At 41.0% G+C, this 20,217-nt stretch overlaps 2 protein-coding genes across 3 annotated transcripts in view; both read right to left on the bottom strand.

Moving 5' to 3' along the window:
* Positions 1 to 20,217, bottom strand: part of LOC127664066 (interferon-inducible GTPase 1-like) — a 93,809-nt gene that overhangs the window by 49,194 nt on the left and 24,398 nt on the right. Inside the window, exon 1 of one of the 2 annotated variants that reach the window (XM_052155953.1) lies at positions 4,728 to 4,854. The exons of the other annotated variant lie outside the window; for it this stretch is intronic. The gene's annotated coding sequence lies outside the window, so the exon portion shown is untranslated. Of the gene's footprint in view, positions 1 to 4,727; positions 4,855 to 20,217 lie in introns of those variants that run through there. 2 annotated transcript variants of the gene reach the window in all.
* LOC127664067 (interferon-inducible GTPase 1-like) lies at positions 39 to 1,505 on the bottom strand. Its single transcript, XM_052155955.1, has one exon. The coding sequence runs from the start codon at positions 1,495 to 1,497 to the stop codon at positions 256 to 258; it is 1,242 nt and encodes a 413-aa protein (XP_052011915.1). The 5' UTR covers positions 1,498 to 1,505; the 3' UTR covers positions 39 to 255.

Below are 20,217 nucleotides of genomic sequence, written 5' to 3' on the forward strand. Positions count from 1 at the left end.
TATGACCCCAATCCTTAATTTTTTCCCATAGACAAAGAACAAGGTATTAGGGAATGTAGAGTTGAGGAGAGAGTGGGGATTGTCAGGTTCTGGCATAGTATTACCCATGACCCTAGTCCTCAGGTTTCTCCCATAGATGTAGTGGGTTGGCTAGTGTAAAGAAAAGATGTCAGAGCGAGAATTTATCAAATGATTCCCTGGTATTAACCTGTTGGTCTTGTAATTGTCAGTAGCTGTGGGCAAATTGAGTTTGGGCTATTTTTTTGAATATGCCTCTTTAAGGAGAACTTTGGCATCTTCAGCCACTGTATCAAGGAAATGAAATTCTAGGTAATAAGTTTTCCTGAAGTAAAGACCTGTTGCCAGCGGCCCACCATTAGCTGAGGCAAATTTCTCCAAACAGTTCAAAAGCATTCCTCCTAATGTTTCCTCTTTAAGTTCCAACAAATAAGGAGACTTAAGTTTTTTTTTCAGTAGTTCAACAGACACTTGGGAATCCTTAGCCATGGCCATTAGGGATTCATCATCTACTCCAAAGAGGTCACGATAGTGGTTTAAAATATTCTTCAGCCTATCCATATCCAAGTCCTTTAAAATGCCCACTACAGGAACAGTCGCCAAAAGTCCATCTTTTAAGGCGTCCAACCAGATAAACTGCTTAGTGGAGTTGTACTTTTTTTGGATGGCTGCCTCAGTAATATTAGGCAAGGAAAGCAGAAAGTTGTGGCGCTTTTCAGCAGGAAGGTCCTTAATCAGGGTGTCCATCAGGAGTGGAAAATCATAGTCAGATAAACTGTGGTTAGATATCAAGAAAACCTGAGGCTCCTCAATTTTACTCTCCCTAAAGCCATCCAGATAGGACTTTCGGATACGGTTCAGGGTGGTTTCTCTGTCAAAGTCACGTGGATGGCATTTCTCTTCATTTCCCAGATCAAAGTCCACCTTGGTTCTCACGAAGTAGTAATTCTTTTTCATAATTCTGATTGCTTTGGCGAGGTCTAGTTCGTGTTTTGTAAATCGTGTGGAAGAAGCAATAATGAAGAAGTCATACTTTTTGAACTCTACCTTTTCCAGATAATCTTTTGGTTGAAATTTCATAGTTCCAATACCAGGCAGGTCCCATAACGTCAAATTTTTAACTCTGGGGTGTTTGTATGAATCTATCTTCATGGTTGTCTCTGTTACCCCCACTTTAGCTGCACCTTTCTCTTCATGTTCAATTTCTCTCAGGGCATTGATGAGGCTGGACTTCCCTGCTCCAGACTCTCCTGTCACAGCAATATTTATTGGGGCATTATCAATATTTTTTAATGCATCGCTGATTACAGAGTTTGCTCCCTGAATGTCCCCCCTTTTCAGGCGTAACTCTATTGAACGGGTGGTTTCTTCAGAAATTATTTTGGTTTCTGGCTTATACTTCCTAAAATATTTAGTGAAGCTGGACTCCAAATTTCCATTGTCTTCATTGTTAGGTGTATTAGAGAAGAGCTGACCCATGATTGTGATCAAAAAGGCACTGAAAGAAGGAGAGAGTAAGTTGCAAGTGATTAAAGATGTCTTTGTTGTTCTCAATGTCTCAGACTCAGTTATGTTCTGATGTAACCAGTTCCCATATATATTGTGGTGGTTATTTTTTGTCAACAAGATACAATCTAGATTCCTCTTGATAATGGAAAGCTCAGATGAGGAATTGTCTCTATCAGATTGGACTGGGGCATGCCAATGGAACTTTTTTCTTTCTTTTTTCATTCTTTAGTCTTTTATTTACACTCCAGTCTTTATCCCCTTTCCCATCTGCCCTCTGACTGTACCACATCCCATACTTCCTCCGTTCTCCCCTGTCTCTAAGAGGCTGTCCCTACCCTACCTCCACCCCACCAGACCTAGCACGTATACAGCAGAGAACTGCTGGGTCTTGACTCAGTGATGCATCTAACCCCCAATGGACTTGGTAGTGGGATATTTCTTGATTGAGGATTCATGTGGGATGTCCTAGCCCAGGGTGGGTGTTACCATGCCTGGACAGGTGGTCCTGGGCTGTGAATTAAAGCAAATGATCCAACTATGGGGAACGAGGCAATAAGCAGCTTTCCAGTATTGTTCCTGCTTGAGCTTCTGCCCTGACTTTGCTCTGTGATGGGTTGTGAACACAAAGTATAAGCCCCACAAAACACTTTTCTCTCCCAAATGCTTTGGGTTATAGTGTTTTTCATATCAATATAAAGCAAACTAGAACAAGTATCAGGTATCTACTACCTCTCAATTAATCCCTTAAGTATGGAAAAATTAAAACTTATGTAAAGTAATAGGAAATAATCTAAACATCTCCATGTGTTCCAGAGCCAGCACCAGCAACTATAAAAACACAAGCAGCTGTGCTCCATCTAATCTGACTGGAGTGATCTGTATGAAATCAAATGTCTTCTCCATCTGTGCACACTTCTTTTAGTGTGAGCCTTCAAATGTGTGGGAACTTAATCAACATACTTTTAGTTTCTCAAACTCAAAACCAAGTAAAAATGAATAATAATCAACACCAGTCTTTAATCAATGCCAAATCTGTAATGCTCACATATATGTCAGTTTTATTCTTGTTTTCAAAAGATGTCAGTAAGTCCAGGTAATACATTTGGTTGAAACAATTTTTCTTAAATATTTATTTTATTTATATCAGCAGTCTATCTGCATGTGCACCTGCATGCCAGAAGAAGACATCAGATCCCATTATAAATGGTTGTGAGCTACCATATGGCTGTTGGGAATTGAACTCAGGAAGAGCAGTCAATGCTCTTAACTGCTGAGCCATCTCTCAAGGCTAGCTGAAATAATTTTTAATTTGTCTAGAATTTACTTTACTTCTGTCCTTTTCATGGATTGGAACTCACCTTGAGGAATGTAAACTTGGAATAATATAAAACTTCTTTACCGTTAAAGTCCATGTTAAAATACATTTATTGGTACAATATTTGAGTGTCCTCAAGTCATCATTTAGAGCCACTGTTTTCTTTTAAACTATTTGTTTCATGAAAATAATTCAACTGTGCACTGCGGATACATAGGTCAATTGCTAGACTGCTTTCTCAGTATGAGTAAGCATACTTAGGCCCTAGGTTCAATCCCCAAGTCCTCATCAAATGCATGTGATTGTGGATTTCTGTAATTCTAGTACCCATTAAGTTGAGCTAAGTGTGACAGTACTTCAAGGTCATCCTTAGTACTTAATGAATTAGAGGCTAGCCTGGGCTACTTACGATCATGTTACAAAAAATAAATATCAAGTCCATTAAGCTAGTGACTATACTTGCTGCCAGGTCAAAAGACCTGAATTTGATTGTTGGGTCATTAGTTCATATTTCTGCTCTTTATTCTTCATAAACCTGCCTACAAGACCTCCTGTAACAGCACAATGGACCTCACAATCCCTTAAGGAAACAGCAAAACCCCTGCTGTTACCCTGGGGCCTGCTCTCTCTGTTTCACCCATATCAAGTCAGTATGCAGACTTAAGTTCTATTTCCAGATCTACTCACAAATGATCATTCCTCCTACATTATCTTCTGCAAGACCTCCTCAGTCCCAGATTTGATTATGGGCATCACGATTACTGCATTTCCTGTGACTGTTTTTGCAACAACATGGATTATCAAATAACCAGTTATCCTATTGACACTGAAGTCCTGTCATGTCAAAGCAATTCTGAGAGGCTCCACTAGGATCCCCATCCACTCAGGGAAACCTCATTAGGTGTACAGTGTACATAATACACACAACATAACCTTTGAGTTTAATTATTACACCTCTGGAGCTGCTGGTGTCAGAATTCCAGCCACTCCGTTATCTTGGGCTGTCTTCTCATCTCAGGACTTTGTACTTAGTGACTGCTTCCTTTCCTTGATGTTCTTCCCCAGTAATCATCTGGTTAATTTTATTACCTTTCTGTAGGTTCTATTTTGGTTAGACAGGATTTGGGAAAGAACACAAGCTGTTCTCAGCTCTTCAGTTTTCTCCTCCCATTCTTTCTATTCTTGCTCCTGGATCTGTGATGCAGACTCCAGAGTAATAGGCATCTGCAAGGTCTTCCCAAGGAAGATGAACACAACAGACAAGAAGGCTGTGTCACAGCCATCATTACAAAAGGGAGCCTGCCTCAGTGACAGCTGTCACCGCACCCTAACCCAGCTCATGTTCCGTACAGATGCAGAGAAGATCCTTTAGCACACATGCTTAGTAATAATGAAAAGCACAGTGACCATGTTCTTGGTGCACAGATTTCCACAGCCTGCTCCAGCAGAAGGAGCATGCAGAGAGACCTTTTCTCCACAGGTCAGTGTCCTTGGGGCTGTTAGGAATTAAATATTTGATGCTGAACTAGGAAGCAATTTGAGCCTGAGATACAATAAGCCTCATACACTCTGCAGAGATATTCTGTCACCTGACGCCCACTGCAACAATTTTAAGGACAGGAATAAGAGCCAAGCAAATCAATTGGATAAGTTTTTACCAAACCCAACATTCAGATCATTTCTTTAAGGTCCCGCATTTGAATGATGTGATCAAAGACCATCCACAAGCCAGTTCTGCTCACTGACCACCAATGCCCCTTAGCTTCCAAGCTGAGCATTCCCCAGTGTCTGGGCATCTTCCTAAATGTCTTGTTATGTATTAACTCTTTTGAGAAAAGAGATGGTAAGGGTTTTAAGTCAGATCTAAATACTCCTGCCCACTTACCGTAAACTCCTGTGTCCCTCTGATTCACACACTATAGTTCAGCTGCTCTCAATTCTGCTCCAGGGTCTTACATGAAACCCAGTCCTGCGCCTGAGGAAAGTGGCAGGTGCAAGGTGGTTGGTCAGGACTTATATATGATTCTGACTTCTCCCCCTCCTCTCTAGGTGTGTACTGTTAGATCACAGAAGAACATGGATATGATTGTTTTTCAGAAAAACCCACATTTCCAAGAAGCTGAAAGTGAAATATGAAACTACTAGCTGTCTTTCAATCTATTAATCTTTCATTTCTTGGCAGAAAAACCTAGATAGTCCTAAAATGTTAACGTATGTTGAATGTGGGACTTGGAAATTGAGACGGAACACAATAGCTTACTAACTAGGCTGAAGCACAACCTTGAAAGACAACTTTCCTGATGCCTGACTTCACAAATGCAGCTTGAACTGAAGTCCCACAGGACATTGTCTGGGCTCCTGTACAGGTGCCAATCAAAATTAGTCTTACCCAAGATACAACCCGTCTCCTGACTCTGACTGCAACCTTATTTCTTGCAAGATTCATGTACCTTGCAATTCCTGACTTTCCCTGTCCTGCTGGGATTTGGTCTGGCTCGGGTTTGACAGGTCTCACATGTGTTGTCACAGTCTCTGTTCATATGTGGAGCTGCCCTTCTGTGTCCAGAAGTTACTGTTTCTTTCCTTGTAGTGATCTATCAACCCTGGTCTTACAGGTTTTTACCCCTTGTCCCACAACCACTCCTGTGTCTTTGAAGCAGAACTATTTATACTTCATCAAGGGCTAGATATTCCTCACTGTCTCATTCTGTGCATCATGGCCATTGTGAGTATCTGTGTTGATTATCATCATCTGAAAATAATTGTGTTTATGGTAAAAATTGAGTGCTGCCTTAATCTATGGGTCTAATGATAAATCATTAGGAAGTGGCTTAATATTGTGTCCATTTAACAGTAAAATATTAGTCATTCTCATCTAAGGTAACTGATCTGTCTAGTATTTAGTTCTTGGCCAGATATAGGTTTCATCATATGGAGAAGCTATTAAACCAGGAAGCAGTTGGTTATTTAGATGACATTCTTGCCACTATTACACTTTATGTGTCTTTAGCTTTAATTAGTGCTTGCTAAAGACATAAGTGGGAAAGTCTTTCCCGGCCAGTCATTATTGTAGCTCACATCTGAGGCTGGTTAATGATGCCTTTTTTCCTCTGGTACTGTAGGCAGTACTTTCCAGCACTATGAATGTCAGCCAGTAGAGATGAAGCTTCTGGATCAGTTATTAGCTTGATTTTTGCCACGTTTTATAACTCCAGTATGTGTCCATCTTATCTTCACTTATTGGAAATTGCAAGATTGGAACCTAATAAAGAACAGGGACAATGGCCTATACTGGCCAGGGACCACTCTGTCTAGGAACTCTAAAAATCAAACTAGTTCCTGGGAACGGGCTTCTTGTTGCCCTGTGGTGTCTAAAGGGGCATGACTGCCTAAGAGGAGGGCAATGCTATCTTTTTTTTTAATTGAATATATTCTTCATTTACATTTCAAATGCTAAAACCTTTCCCTGTATCCCTCCTCCCCGAAACACCCAACCCCTTCTCCCACCCCCCTGCCTTCAAGTATATGCTCCTCTACCCCACCCACTCCACTCCTCCACCCCCCCCTCCCTTGATTTCCCTTTGTTGGGGCTTCTGTTGAGTCTTCATCTGACCAAGGACCACTCCTCCCACTGATGCCTGACAAGGCATTCCTCTGCCATATTTTTGGCTGGAACCATGTATACCCCTGGGTTGACGGTTTAGTCCCTGGGAGTTGAAATTATTTTTAATTTGCCTAGAATTTACTTTCCTTCTGTCCTTTTCATGGATTGGAACTCATCTTGAGGAATGTAAACTTGTAATAATATGAAACTTTTTTACCCTGAAAATCCATATTAAAATCCATTTATCAGTATAATAATTCAGTATCCTCAAGTCATCATTTAGATCCACTGTTTTCTTTTAAACCATTTATTTCATGAAAATAATCCCACTGTGCAGATACATAGGTCAATTGTTAAGAGTATGTTCTTGGAATGAGTAAGGTCTTGGCTCAATCCCCAAGACCTCATCAAATGCATGTGGTTGTGGATTTCTACAATTCTGGTACTCAGAAAGTTGAGCTAAGTGGTCAGTACTTCAAAGTCATCCTTAGTACATAATGAATTAGAGGATAGCCTGGACTACTTAAGCTCAGGCTTAAAACATTAATTAACATGATTAACATTATTGTCAAAAAACATAATTAACATTATTGTTATAAAACAATAAATATCAAGTCCACCAAGCTAGTGAATACAGTTGCTGCCAGGCTGAAAGACCTGAGTTTGATTGTTGGGTAATTAGTTCATATTTCTGTTCTTTATTCTCCACAAACCTGCCTACAAGACCTCCTGTAACAGCACAATGGACCTCACCATCCCTTAAGGAAACAGCAAAACCCCTGCTGTTACCCTGGGGCCTGCTCTCGCTGTCTTACCCATATCAAGTCAGTATGCAGACTTAAGTTCTATTTCCAAATCCACTCGCAACTGGTCATTCCTCCTACATTATCTTCTGCAAGACCTCCTCAGTTCCAGATTTGATTATGGGCATCACGATTACTGCATTTCCTGTGACTGTTTTGCAACAATATGGATTATCAAATAGCCAATTATCCTATTGACACTGAAGTTCTGTCATGTCAAAGCAATTCTGAGAGACACCACTAAGATCCCCATCCACTCAAGGAAACTTCATTAGGTGTACAGTGTACATGCTACAAATAACACAACCTTTGAGTTTAATTATTACATCTCTGGAGCTGCTGGTGTCAGAATTCCAGCCACTCTGTTATCTCGGGCTGTCTTCTCATCTCAGGACTTTGTACTTAGTGACTGCTTCCTTTCCTTGATGTTCTTCCCCAGTAGCCATCTGGTTGATTTTATTACCTTTCTGTAGGTTCTATTTCAGTTAGACAGGATTTGGGAAAGAACACAAGCTGTTCTCACTCTTCAGTTTTCCCCTCCCATTCTTTCTATTGTCGCTCCTGATTTTGTGATGCAGACTCCAGAGTAATAGGCATCTGCAAAGTCTTCCCAAGGAAGATGAACACAACAGACAAGAAGGCTGTGTCACAGCCATCATTACAAAAGGAAGCCTGCCTCAATGACAGCTGTCACCACACCCTGACCCAGCTCATGTTCTGTACAGATGCAGAGAAGATCCTTTAGCACACATGCATAGTAATAATGAAAAGCACAGTGACCATGTTCTTGGTGCACAGATTTTCACAGCCTGCTCCAGCAGAAGCAGCATGCAGAGAGACATTTTCTCCACAGGTCAGTGTCCTCGGGGCTGTTAGGAATTAAATATTTGGCCCTAAACTAGGAAGCAGTTTGAGCCTGAGATACAATAAACGTCATACACACTTCAGAGATATTCCGTTACCTGACATCCATTGCAACCATTTTAGGGACAGGAATAAAAGACAAACAAATCAATTGGATACGTTTTATGAAAACCAACACCCAGATCATTTCTTTAAGGTCCCTCATTTTGAATGCTGTGAGCAAAGACCATCCACAAGCTAGTTCTGCTCACTGACCACCAGTGCCCCTTAGCTTCCAAGCTGAAGATTCCCCACTGTCTGGGCATCTTCCTAAATGTCTTGTTACGTATTAATTCTTTTGAGAAAAGAGATGGTAAGGGTTTGAAGTTAGATCTAAAGGCTCCTGCCCATTTACCGGAAACTCCTGTGTGCTCTGGATTCACACAGTATAGTTCAGGTGCAGGTAGCACACAATTCTGCTCCAGGCTCTTTACAGGAAACCCAGTCCTGCTTCCTCTGGGGAAAGCAGCAGGTGCAAGGTGGTTGGGCAGTACTTACAATTCTGACTTCTCCTCCTCCTCTCTAGGTGTATGCTGGCCAATCACAGAAGAACATGGATAAGACTGTTTTTCAGAAGCACCCACATTTCCAAGAAGCTGAAAGTGAAATATGAAACTACCAGCAGTTTTTCAACCTAGTAACCTCTCTTGGCAGAAAAAACCTAGACAATCCTAAAATGCTAAAGTATGTCAGACGTGGGACTTGGAAACTGAGGTGAAACACAGAGAAGCAGCTTACTAACTAGGCGAAGATACAACCTTGAAAGATAATTTTTCTGCCTGACTCTACAAGTTCAGCTTGAACTGAAGTCCTATAGGACATTGTCTGGGTTCCCGTACAAATGCCAATCAAAGTTACTCTTACCCAAGACACAACCCATTTTCCTGCCTCTGACTACAACCTTATTTCCTTGCAAGATTCATATACCTTGTGATTCCTGACTTTCCTTGTCCTGCTGGGATTTGGTCTGGCTTGGGTTAGACAGGTCTCACATGTGCTGCCACAATCACTCTTCATATGTGGAGCTGCCCTGCTGTGTCTAGAAGACTGTTTCTTTCCCTGTAGTGATCTACCAACTCTTACAGGTTTTTACCCCTTGTTCCACAACCACTCCCGTGCCTTTGAGGTAGAAGAATGTTTGTTACATCAAGGGCTAGACATTCTTCATTGTCTTACTCTGTGTATCATGGCCATTGTGAGTATCTGTATTGATTATCATCTTCTGAAAATACTAGCATTCCTGGTAAAATTTGAGTGATGCCTTAATCTATGGGTATAATGGTAAATCATTAGGATGTGGCTTAATGGTGTATCCATTCAACAGTAAAATATTAGTCATTCTGATCTAAGGTAACTGATCTGTCTAGCATTTAGTTCTTGGCCAGATATGGGTTTCATCATATTAAACCCAGCCAGGAAGCAGCTGGTTACTTAGATGACATTCTTGCCACTATTGCATTTTATGTATCTTTAGTTTTATTTACTGCTTGCTAAAGACATAGTGGCAATGTCTTTCCCAGTCAGTCATTATTGTAGCTCACATCTGGGGCTGGTTAATGATTCCATTTCTCTTCTGGTACTATAGGCAGTACCTTCCAGCACTGTCAATGCTAGTTAATAAAGATGAAGCTTCTGGATCAGTTATCAGCTTGATTTTTGCCATGTTTTATAACTCAAGTATGTGTCTTTTTTATCTTCACTTATTGGAAGTTGCTAGTTTTGGAAGCTAATCAAGAGCAGGGACAATGGCCTATACTGGTCAGGGACCACTCTGTCTAGGAACTCTAAAAATCAAAGTAGTTTCTGGGAGTGGGCTTCTTGTTGCCCTGTGGTGTGTAATGGGCATGGCTGCCTAAGTGGAGGGCAACGCTCTCTTAACTCATTATATAGATGTTTGTAGATTTATTTTAGGAAGCCTCCATGGTAATAGGTTTTCATATGACTCTTACAAATACTCTAGTCTTAGTTGTCCCTCCCACTGTCTCTCTTCATCCTATTGCCCACATCCCTTCCCAGTTTTAACCCTTCCTGTTCTATAACTCTCTTTCACCCCTTTCTACCCATTGATTATCTCTTCCCTCTCTTAAAAATTCCACTCCATGGCACCATAGTAATTTCAACACCTCCGTGGTTATTCCAAATGGAGCACACACATCTGGAGAGTTGAAAGCTCACATCTACCAATGAGAAGGATTAAATGATGTTTGTCTTTTCTAGCCTGTGCTACCTCCCTCAGAAGGGTATTTCTAGCCTATCCATTTCCCCATGCATTTCATAGTTTCCTGTTGCTTTACTGAATATTCCACCGTTTAACATTGCACATTTCCAGTGTCCATTCTTCAGTTGATGGACATCTAGTCTGTTTACCTCTCCTGACTATTGTGAATAGAGCATGGAGGATGGGTGAAAGAGCTGCTCTGCAGGAGGACATAGAGTCATTTGAGACTATTTCCTAGAGTGACAATGCTGGATTAGGTAGTAAACCTGTTTTTCCTTCTTGTGGAATTTCCACATGAACCACTTTAGAGATTGCACCTGTTGGCACTCCAACTGGCAGGGACTGAGGTCTTCTCCTTTCCTTAGGTCTACAATAGGGTTTTTTTTTTGTTGTTGTTGTTGTTTTATATTTTGTTTTTGTTTTTTCTTTTTATTTGTACTTTTGTTTTTAGCCATTCTGACTGAGGTGAGATAAAAATGTCAAAGTAGTTTTGATTTGCATTTTCCTGAGGGATAAGAATGTAGAACATTGTCACCTGGGAGGCTCTGCTAGTGCATGATAAATACAGAGGGGGGCACTCTCAGCCATTAAACTGAGCACAGGGTCCCCAATGGGGGAGCTAGAGAAAGAACCCAAGGAGCTGAAGGGGTTTGCAGTGCCATAGGAGGAACAATGATATGAGTCACCCAGTACTCACAGAACTTCCAGGGACAAAAACATCAACCAGATAGGACACATGGTGTTACCCAAGGCTCCAGATGCATAGTCAGCAGAGGATGGCCTTGTTGCACATCAAAGGGAGGAGAGGCCCCTGGTCCTGGAAAAGCTCAATGCAGCAGTGTGGGGGAATGACAGGACAGGGAAGTGGGAGAGGGTTGATTGGGGAACAGGGGGAGAGGAGATGGTTTATGGGACTTTTGTGTGTCTGGGGGAACCAGGAAAGAGGAAATAATTTGAAATGTAAATAAAGAATATATCTGACTAAAAAAAAGAATGTTGAACATTTCAAACATCCTTAGCCATTTGCATAACATCTTTTTTTCTTTTTTTTTCTTTTTTCTTTTTTACTAAACTTATTTCATTATGCTGTACTTTTTTTGGTTTTTGTTTTTTTTCGATGTATTTTTTTATTCGATATAATTTATTTACATTTCAAATGATTTCCCCTCTTCTAGCCCCCCACTCCCCGAAAGTCCCGTAATCCCCCTTCTCTTCCCCTGTGCATAACATCTTTTAAGAGTTCTGTGTTTGGGTCTATGTTCCATTTTAATATTGGGTTACTATTTTTTTGATGTGTCATTGTTCTTCATAGATTCCAGATACTAACCCTCTGTGTGGTACATCACTGGCAAAGACTCTTTTCCATTCTGAATGCTACCCCTTTATTTGAGTGATCATGTCTTTTTCAAAAGATATTTTTGAGATAATATCAAAAGCTATTGTCTTATTCTGGAATGGAACTGACCATGTAGTTTAGGCTGGACTTAAGGTCATAGTGATCTTCCTGTTTCAGTTTTCCCAGGGATTATAGCTAGGAGCCACTGTGTCTGCCTGGCTCCCATTCCCACTTTATAATTTCGGCAGTCTGTCTTCAGCTTTTTGGTGAAATGTGCACATCAAACAGTGTTCTGCAGATGGATATTGAGAGGGATGTACAGTGTTCAACTCTTATCTACACCTCCAGTGGTATGCTTGTCTGCCTGCTACCATGCTGATGGCCATGATGGACATGAACTCACTGTCTGAAACTGGGCAACCAAGGCCCTCATCTGTAGGTATTCTTCATCCAAATCTCCGCATACCAGCAGCACCCATTGTAAGGCGAAGACAACCAGCCCTCCTCAACTCCTCCTGGTTCTTCTGGTTCCTGTTCAAGGGAGCAATTAAGTTGTACTATTCAGCCATTAGAAACAATGAATTCATGAAATTCTTAGGCAAATGGATGGAGCTAGAGAACATCATACTAAGTGAGGTAACCCAGACTCAAAAGGTGAATCATGGTGTGCACTCACTAATAAGTGGTTATTAACCTAGAAAACTGGAATACCCAAAACATAATCCACACATCAAATGAGATACAAGAAGAAAGGAGGAGTGGTCCCTGGTTCTGGAAAGACTCAGTGAAACAGTATTCGGCAAAACCAGAACGGGGAACTGGGAAGGGGTGGGAGGGAGAACAGGGGAAGAGAAGGGGGCTTATGGGACTTTCGGGGAGTGTGGGGGGGCTAGAAAAGGGGAAATCATTTGAAATGTAAATAAATTATATCGAATAAAAAAAATTAAAAAACAAAAAAAAGTTGTACGATTGTGCTTGGGGAGACACCAACTAATGTCTACTCATCCCATGACAGGCCGAAGAAAAGAAGTCTTCCTAGTCTAGCTTCATGAGTAAGTGATTTTATCAGGATGAGGGTTAAGTACAGGAGCATTGATCACTCAGAAGCAGCTGCATCACAGAAAAGTCCACCCCAGCATGGCAATAAACCACCATAGCTGCAGCCCTGGAGCTCCCTGCATGATTTGCAGGCACCTCAGCTAGTATGAAATTTCCCCTCCCTCAGAATGCTTACTGTTCATATAAGTTTGAGAATAGGATCCTGATCTTTTAAGTTTCTGTACTTTCTTTTTCTTTTTTTTTATTTCTTTTTTTGTTTTTTTGGGTTTGGTTTTTTGGAGACAGGGATTCTCTGTATAGCCCTGGCTATCCTGGAACTCACTCTGTAGACCAGGCTGGTCTAGAACTCAGAAATCTGCCTGCCTCTGCCTCCCAGAGTGCTGGGATTACAGGCGTGCACCACCACCACCCAGCGTTTCTGTTGTAATTTTATTTACGTTTTGTTCTATTTTATTTCATATTTAAAATGTATCTATGTGTATGGCGTGCATATTTGCAGGTCTGTGGGCAAGTTAGGCTTAGGTTGGGCCTCTTCTGCAATTTCTTTCTGCATTTTCCGTCCAGGAAGATGTCCCATTTGTACCAAGCACTTGAATATATACACGCTTCAGCTAATCAGCTTCCATGGTCTCTGCCTCCTGAGTATGGACACACAAGGTGGCTGCAAGGCCCACTCTCCATTTATGTGGGTTCTGGAAATTGAGCTCTGGTCATTTTTTGTTGTTGTTGTTGTTTGTTTGCTTGTTTTGTTCTCTCTCTCTCATTGGATATATTCTTTATTTCCATTTCAAACGTTATCCCTTTTCCAGGTTTCCCCCTCTCCCAGAAACCCCCCACCCCAACCTCTCTCCCCCTCCTTCTATGAAGGTGTTCCTCCACCCACCCTGCTCCCACCTCCCTGCCCTCAATTCCCATACACTGGGGCATCTAGCGAGCCTTCATAGGTCCACGGACCTCTCCTCCCATTGATGCCTGACAGCTGGAGCCATGTGTACTCATTGGTTAATGGCTTAGTCCCTGGGAGCTCTGGGGTCTCTGGGTGGATGATGTAGTTCTTCCTATGAGTTTGCAAACCCCTTCAGCTCCTATAGTTCTTTCTCTAACTCCTACACTGGAGATCCTGCGCTCAGTCCAATGGTTGGTTGTGAGCATCCACCTCTGTATTTGTAAGACTCATCAGGGTCTCTCAGCAGACCGCCATATCAGGTTCCTTTCAGTAAGCATTTCATGGCATCCACAATAGTGTCGATGTTTAGTGACTGTATATGGGATGAACCCCCAGGTGGGACAGACTGTCCTTCAGTCTCTGCTCTACACTTTATCTCCATATTTGCTCCTGTGAATATTTTGTTCCCCTTCTCAAAAGAACCAAAGCACCCACACTTTGGTCTTCCATCTTCTTGAGCTTCATGTGGTCTGTGAATTGTATCTTGGGTATTTGGAGCATTTGGGCTAATATCCACTTATCAGTGAGTGCATACCATGTGTGTTCTTTTGTGATTGAATAACCTCACACAGGATGATATTTTCTAGTTCCGTCCACTTGCCTAAGAATTTCGTGAATTAATTGGTTTTTTTTTTTTTATTATTTTTAATAGTTGAGTAGTACTCCATTTTGTAAAAATACCACATTTTTGTGTCCAGTCCTCTGTTCTGGGTTCTTTCCAGCTTCTGGCTATTATAAATAAGGGTGCTATGAACATAGTGAAGCATGTGTCCTTATTACATGTTGGAGCATCTTCTGGTACCAGGAGTGGTAAAGCTGGGTCGTTAGGTAGTATTATGTTCAATTTTCTGAGAAACCACCAAACTGATTTCCAGAGTGGTTGTACCAGCTTGCAATCCCACCAGCAATGGAGGAATGTTCCTCTTTCTCCACATCCTCTCCAGCATCTGCTGTCACCTCCGTTCTTAATTTTAGCCATTCTGACTGGTGTGAGGACAAATCTCAGGGTTGTTTTGATTTGCATTTTCCTGATAACTAAGGATGTTGAACATTTCTTTAGGTGCTTCTCGACCATTTGATATTCCTCAGCTGAAAATTCTTTGTTTAGTTCTGTATCCCATTTAAATAGGGTTATTTGATTCTCGAGTCTAACCTCTTGAGTTCTTTGTATATATTGGATATTAGCCTTCTATTAGATGTAGGATTTGTAAAGTTCTTTTCCCAATCTGTTGGTGGCCATTTTGTCCTATTGACAGTGTCCTTTGCCTTACAGAAGCTTTGCAATTTTATGAGATCCCATTTGTTGATTCTTGATCTTAAAGCATAAGCCATTGGTGTTCGTTCAAGAAAATTTCCCCTATGCCCATAGTGTTTGAGGTTCTTCCCCACTTTCTTCTCTATAAGTTTCACTGTCTGTGGTTTTATGTGATGGTCCTTGATCCACTTGGACTTGAGCTTCGTACAAGGAGATAAGAATGGCTCGGTTTGCATTTTTCTACATGCTGACTGCCAGTTGAATCAGCACCATTTGTTAAAAATGCTGTGTTTTTTCCACTGAAAGTTTTTAGCTCCTTTGTCAAATATCAAATGACCATAGGTGTGTGGGTTCATTTCTGGGTTATCAGTTCTATTCCACTGATCTTCCTGCCTGTCTCTGTAACAATACCACACCGCTTTTTATCACTATTGCTCTGCAATACAGCTTGAGGTCAGGGATGGTGATTCCCCCCAGAAGTTCTTTTATTATTGAGAATAGTTTTCACTATCCTGGGTTTTCTGTTATTCCAAACAAATTTTCAAATTGCTATTTTCTTACTCTATGAAGAATTGAGTTGGAATTTTGATGAGGATTGCACTGAATCTGTAGATTGCTTTCAGCAAGATGGCCATTTTTACTATAATAATCCTGCCAATCCATGAGAATGGGGGATCTTTCCATTTTCTGAGATCTTCAATTTCTTTCTTCAGAGACTTGAAGTTCTCTTACAGATCTTTCACTTGCTTGGTTAGAGTCACACCAAGGTATGTAATATTATTTGTTACTATTGGAAGGGTGTCATTTCCCTAATTTCTTTCTCATCCTGTTTATCCTTTGAGTAGAGGAAGGCTACTCATTTGTTTCAGTTAACTTCATATCCAGCCACTTTGTTGAAGTTATTAGCTTCAGGAGTTCTCCAGTGGAATTTTTGGGGTTACTTAAGTATACGATCATATCATCTGCAAATAGTGATCTTTTGATTTCTTACTTTCCAATTTGTATCCCTTTGGCCTCCTTTTGTTGTCTAATTGCTCTAGCTAGAACTTCAAGTACTGTGTTGAATAGATAGGGAGAGCATGGGCAGCCTTGTCTAGTCCCTGATTTTAGTGGGATTGCTTTAAGTGTCTCTCCATTTAGTTTGATGTTGGCTACTGATTTGCTGTATATTGCTTTTACTATGTTTGGGTATGGGCCTTCAATTCCTGATCTTTCCAAGACTTTTAACCTGAAGGGCTGCTAAATTTTTCAAATGATTTTTCAGCATCTAATGAAATAATCATGTGGATTTTTTCTTTGAGTTTGTTTATGTAGTGGATTACGTTGATGGATTTCCATCAACTGGGAAGCCAAAGCCAAGAGAGAGAGAGAGAGAGAGAGAGAGAGAGAGAGAGAGAGAGAGAGAGAGAGAGAGAGAGAACCTTCCTAGGGGTAACACTGTAGGGAAGAGGCCAAAGTTAAAGGAGGGTTTTGGGGAGACTGCCCTAAGGAACACATCTCTGTCCACTTGGACCAGCTATTGGGTACTATTATTCCACTGTCCCCAATGTACCTGACCCAAGGAAGAGAGGCTCCTTTTGGCTCAGAGTTTCAGTTCACCATCAGGAAAAGCACAGGAGAGTTGGTCCCAGACTTTGTAGCGGGACCATGAGGGATGCTGCTCTCATGGCTCCGATGAGGAAGAGGACAGGGCTAGAACCACAAACGGTACAGAGCAGTTCTAACACACCGAGACACCGTGAACTCTTTCTGTTGATGAAATCGTCTCCTTTCCCGATTCAGGGCCGGATCTGTTCTCTGCCAGTGTCTGCTTGCCTTCTGCGGAATGCTAGGTAAATGAAAGCATGACGTGTGCCAGCCTGCCTTGGAGACTGGTTCCTTTGCGAGCCCATGCTGTCAGATGTGTTCTCACTCTGGCTACGCACGTGGTTCTGTTCCTTTACAGGCTGTGCCACCCCCTGATCATCTCTTAATGCACGAGCACTGGAATTGTTTTCAGCCGCTGCTTCTTCATTAAACAGCCATGATCGTTACATGTGCAGAGGTTTTAAAATAGTGTGTGGTGTTGCATGCAAGCATGCTTGCCCTTGTTCGAACATCCAGAGGGCAGAAAAGGACTTGGTGTAATTGTCCTCTGTCTTTCTTCTCCTTATTGGTCGAGACATCATTTCTCACTGATCTACCTATGATTGTAGACAGGCTGGCTGGCCATCTGTCTGTCACTTTCCACAAACCCCCAACACGGGGTTACAGGCACACACCTGAGATTTGACCTCAGGTTCTCCTTGCACAGCATCCTTGCACAGGATGCTCTTACTCACAGAGCTGTCTCTCCAGCCCTTTGTATAGAGTTTTATATAAATACGACATTTCATTTTTATTTAACTTCTTTTACATATTTATTTATGTATGTATGTACTTATGCATGTATGTATGTGTATGGGCATTATGCACATAGGCAAAGGTAAGTGGACAACCTGCTGGAAGGAGTTCTCTCCTTACCGTGTGGCTCCCAGAGATACAATTGTGATTGTCATGTTTGGCAGCAAATGCCTTCACTATCTGAGCTACCTCACTAGCCCCAAAGAATGCTGCTTAATGTGGAATTTATATCCTTCCCAGAGATTGACTAGTGTAACCCGTCCGGCAGGTCCAGTTATTCCAGAGTTCTGAAGGGGTGCTACCTGAGGGTCAAAGGGGGGAGAGAAAGAACGAGGCCAGGCAGAGAAGGGTTCAATTGTCGAGGCCTCGTTTAATGTTCTGGGGTACACAGGTTTTAAGGCTTTCAGGAGGGGCGTACCCCAAGGTAAGGACAAAGAGGGGCAGAGGTATTCCTGGCACTTACGGCAGGAGGTGAAGAGGTTATCTGATGAAGATACCCGGAGTCGGGGGTGTTGAGGCAGGCAGGACCATTCTGCAGTTATCTCGAAACAATGGCTAAACCAATGCCCATGGGAGAGGCTCTTGTTTGCTGATCTCAGGACCTTTGCCCTGTCAGCCGAAGTGAGGGTCTTTAATGGCTTCCCACATTTCCTTCCTTTCCTTATATTAGAAGTGGAAAGGTTTGGGGGAAATACTGGTCAAGGGGGCCAGACCGAAAATGTGTAGCCGTCTCTTGTCTTAGGATCATCCTCTCTTTCCCTCTGCCTTACCCGTCGTAGGGTTACCTTGTCATCCTCAAGGCCCCATGTCTTAGGTTGGTCAGGGGATGGAGGAAGTTGCCCGTCTTTAAGATGGCTACCTTGGGTCAGCTCCCCCTTTAGATAAACCCGGGGATGAATAGGTGGGAGCCAGGCAGAGCCTCATCAAAGGAGCTTATTGAAATCGAGCCTCTCCGTGGCAGGTATTGCAGTTGTTTCTGCTGAGCCGTCTTGTCTACCGGGTTCCATCGCTTCTGCTGCGTCCAAACGATGATACTGTACCGAGATCTAATTCTTGGGTAGGGTGGAATCTATTTGTGATTTAACAAAGCGGATTAATCGTTGAAAAGCCCAGGGACCAAAGGAGATTAACAGCAATAACCCCATGAAGGGTCCTAGGATAGAAGGTAGTAGGGTGGAAAGCCACGGGGATGTGGAGAACCAATTTTTATACCAAGACTCCTGTTGTTCTCGTTCTCTATTGCGTTTCTCTAAACTCTCTTTTGCTTTCCTCAGGCTGTCATCTACCAGGCCTGTCTTGTCTACATAAACACAGCATTCTTCCCTTAAGGCTGCACAGAGTCCTCCCTCCTTCAGGAAGAGTAAATCAAGACCTCTCCTGTTCTGTAACACTACTTCTGATAAGGAGGCAACAGAATCTTTTAAATTGGCTAAACCATCTCTGAGTTCAGCCAGGTCCTTATCAATGGCAGCACTAAGTAAATATTGTTGTCAATTCTGTTGAAAGGTAACATGGGAGGCAATGTCTGTGGATGTCTTAAAGAAAATAAATGGCAGGCCACATTCTATCTGGTCTACATTTGAGATCTGTAAAATTTAAATATATTGCCTTTTGACACCCTGAAGGGGGGCAATCAGCAGTAGCCAATATCTCCCCTTGATCTATTTATAATTTGTTTAATCTTTAGCTAAACACAATTGCCATGCAAAGAGGGATGTTGAGTCCGTAGGTATCTGTGGTGTCAGCATTAGTAAGAAGCATCCAAAGGTGTTGAGGACCACGGCCATTTTCAATGATCAGCATCTCTCCTTAACCACTCTGGCAGCTAGCATGCTCCTTCAGCATCCTGTAGAAAAACCACAAACATGCCCTCTTTTCTACTCAGAGAGATCCCTAGCATTAAAATTTTAAAATTTTTGTGGTATATAGAGATGTGATTCTCTCCTCTTTTATTATAAAAATATTGTTGTAAAGTTCTATGGGCTTGTTCTAAAATATCTTGTCTTTGCGAATTATGAGGAATCTCAGTAATATGACTTAATATCAAATTGTTAATAAGACATCTCAAATGACTGATTATAATAATCAATTATAATATTTGTCTTAATTTGATTTGGAACATTTAGTATTAAAATATAACATATGTAACGACTAATTTTATATTTTATTTCTTATGTTAAAACAATTATAACTAGAAAGCTTGAAAAGCTGTCAATAGTCGTATGTATATTTTTGATTAATTTTTTGAATTGTATTTGTATAAATAATTGTAAAAGTTAAGAATTAGTATCATTAAAAAGAAATAATTTTAAGCAATTGTAAATCATGAGCTATATATGTATTATTAATATATAAATCAAAAGTTTGATTTTTAACATTTTAAAAAGAATAGCTACAGCACCCAATTCAATTATCTGTGTTGAAGCAAGGGGACGCTCAAAAGAATAAGCATGTGATCTAATTATATGAGCTTTACTCCCATAGTAGATGCATTTTTATAGGATGCATGTATAAATCTATAACAATATAAAACATGTATAGAGACAAATTTTTAACAATTTATCTTTTAGATAACAATTATTAATTTTGTCAAAAAGGCTTGTCCTGTCATAGATTAACAATTAATAATAATCAATTTGATTGCTGTTTAAAATAAGGAACAAACATTTTATCATGCTCTTAAAACATTCTTTTAAAAAATATTTTTATGATTTTATTTTGTAACATTTTATTATTATGTCAAATCTTTATTGGAGGATGTCAAAACCTTATTTGGAGAGATTTCATATTAATCTTCTCTTTGTTAAGGAATGGAAGTGAACATATATCATAAACTGTTGACAAATACTTATGGTGGCTTTCTCTAAGT

The sequence above is a fragment of the Apodemus sylvaticus genome, chromosome 13 (genome assembly GCF_947179515.1).
Source record: "Apodemus sylvaticus chromosome 13, mApoSyl1.1, whole genome shotgun sequence".
NCBI classification, from domain to species: domain Eukaryota; kingdom Metazoa; phylum Chordata; class Mammalia; order Rodentia; family Muridae; genus Apodemus; species Apodemus sylvaticus.

Coding starts and splice junctions, on each gene's coding strand:
- LOC127664067 (XM_052155955.1), bottom strand. CDS start 1,497: ATGGGTCAGCTCTTCTCTAATACACCTAACAATGAAGACAATGGAAAT.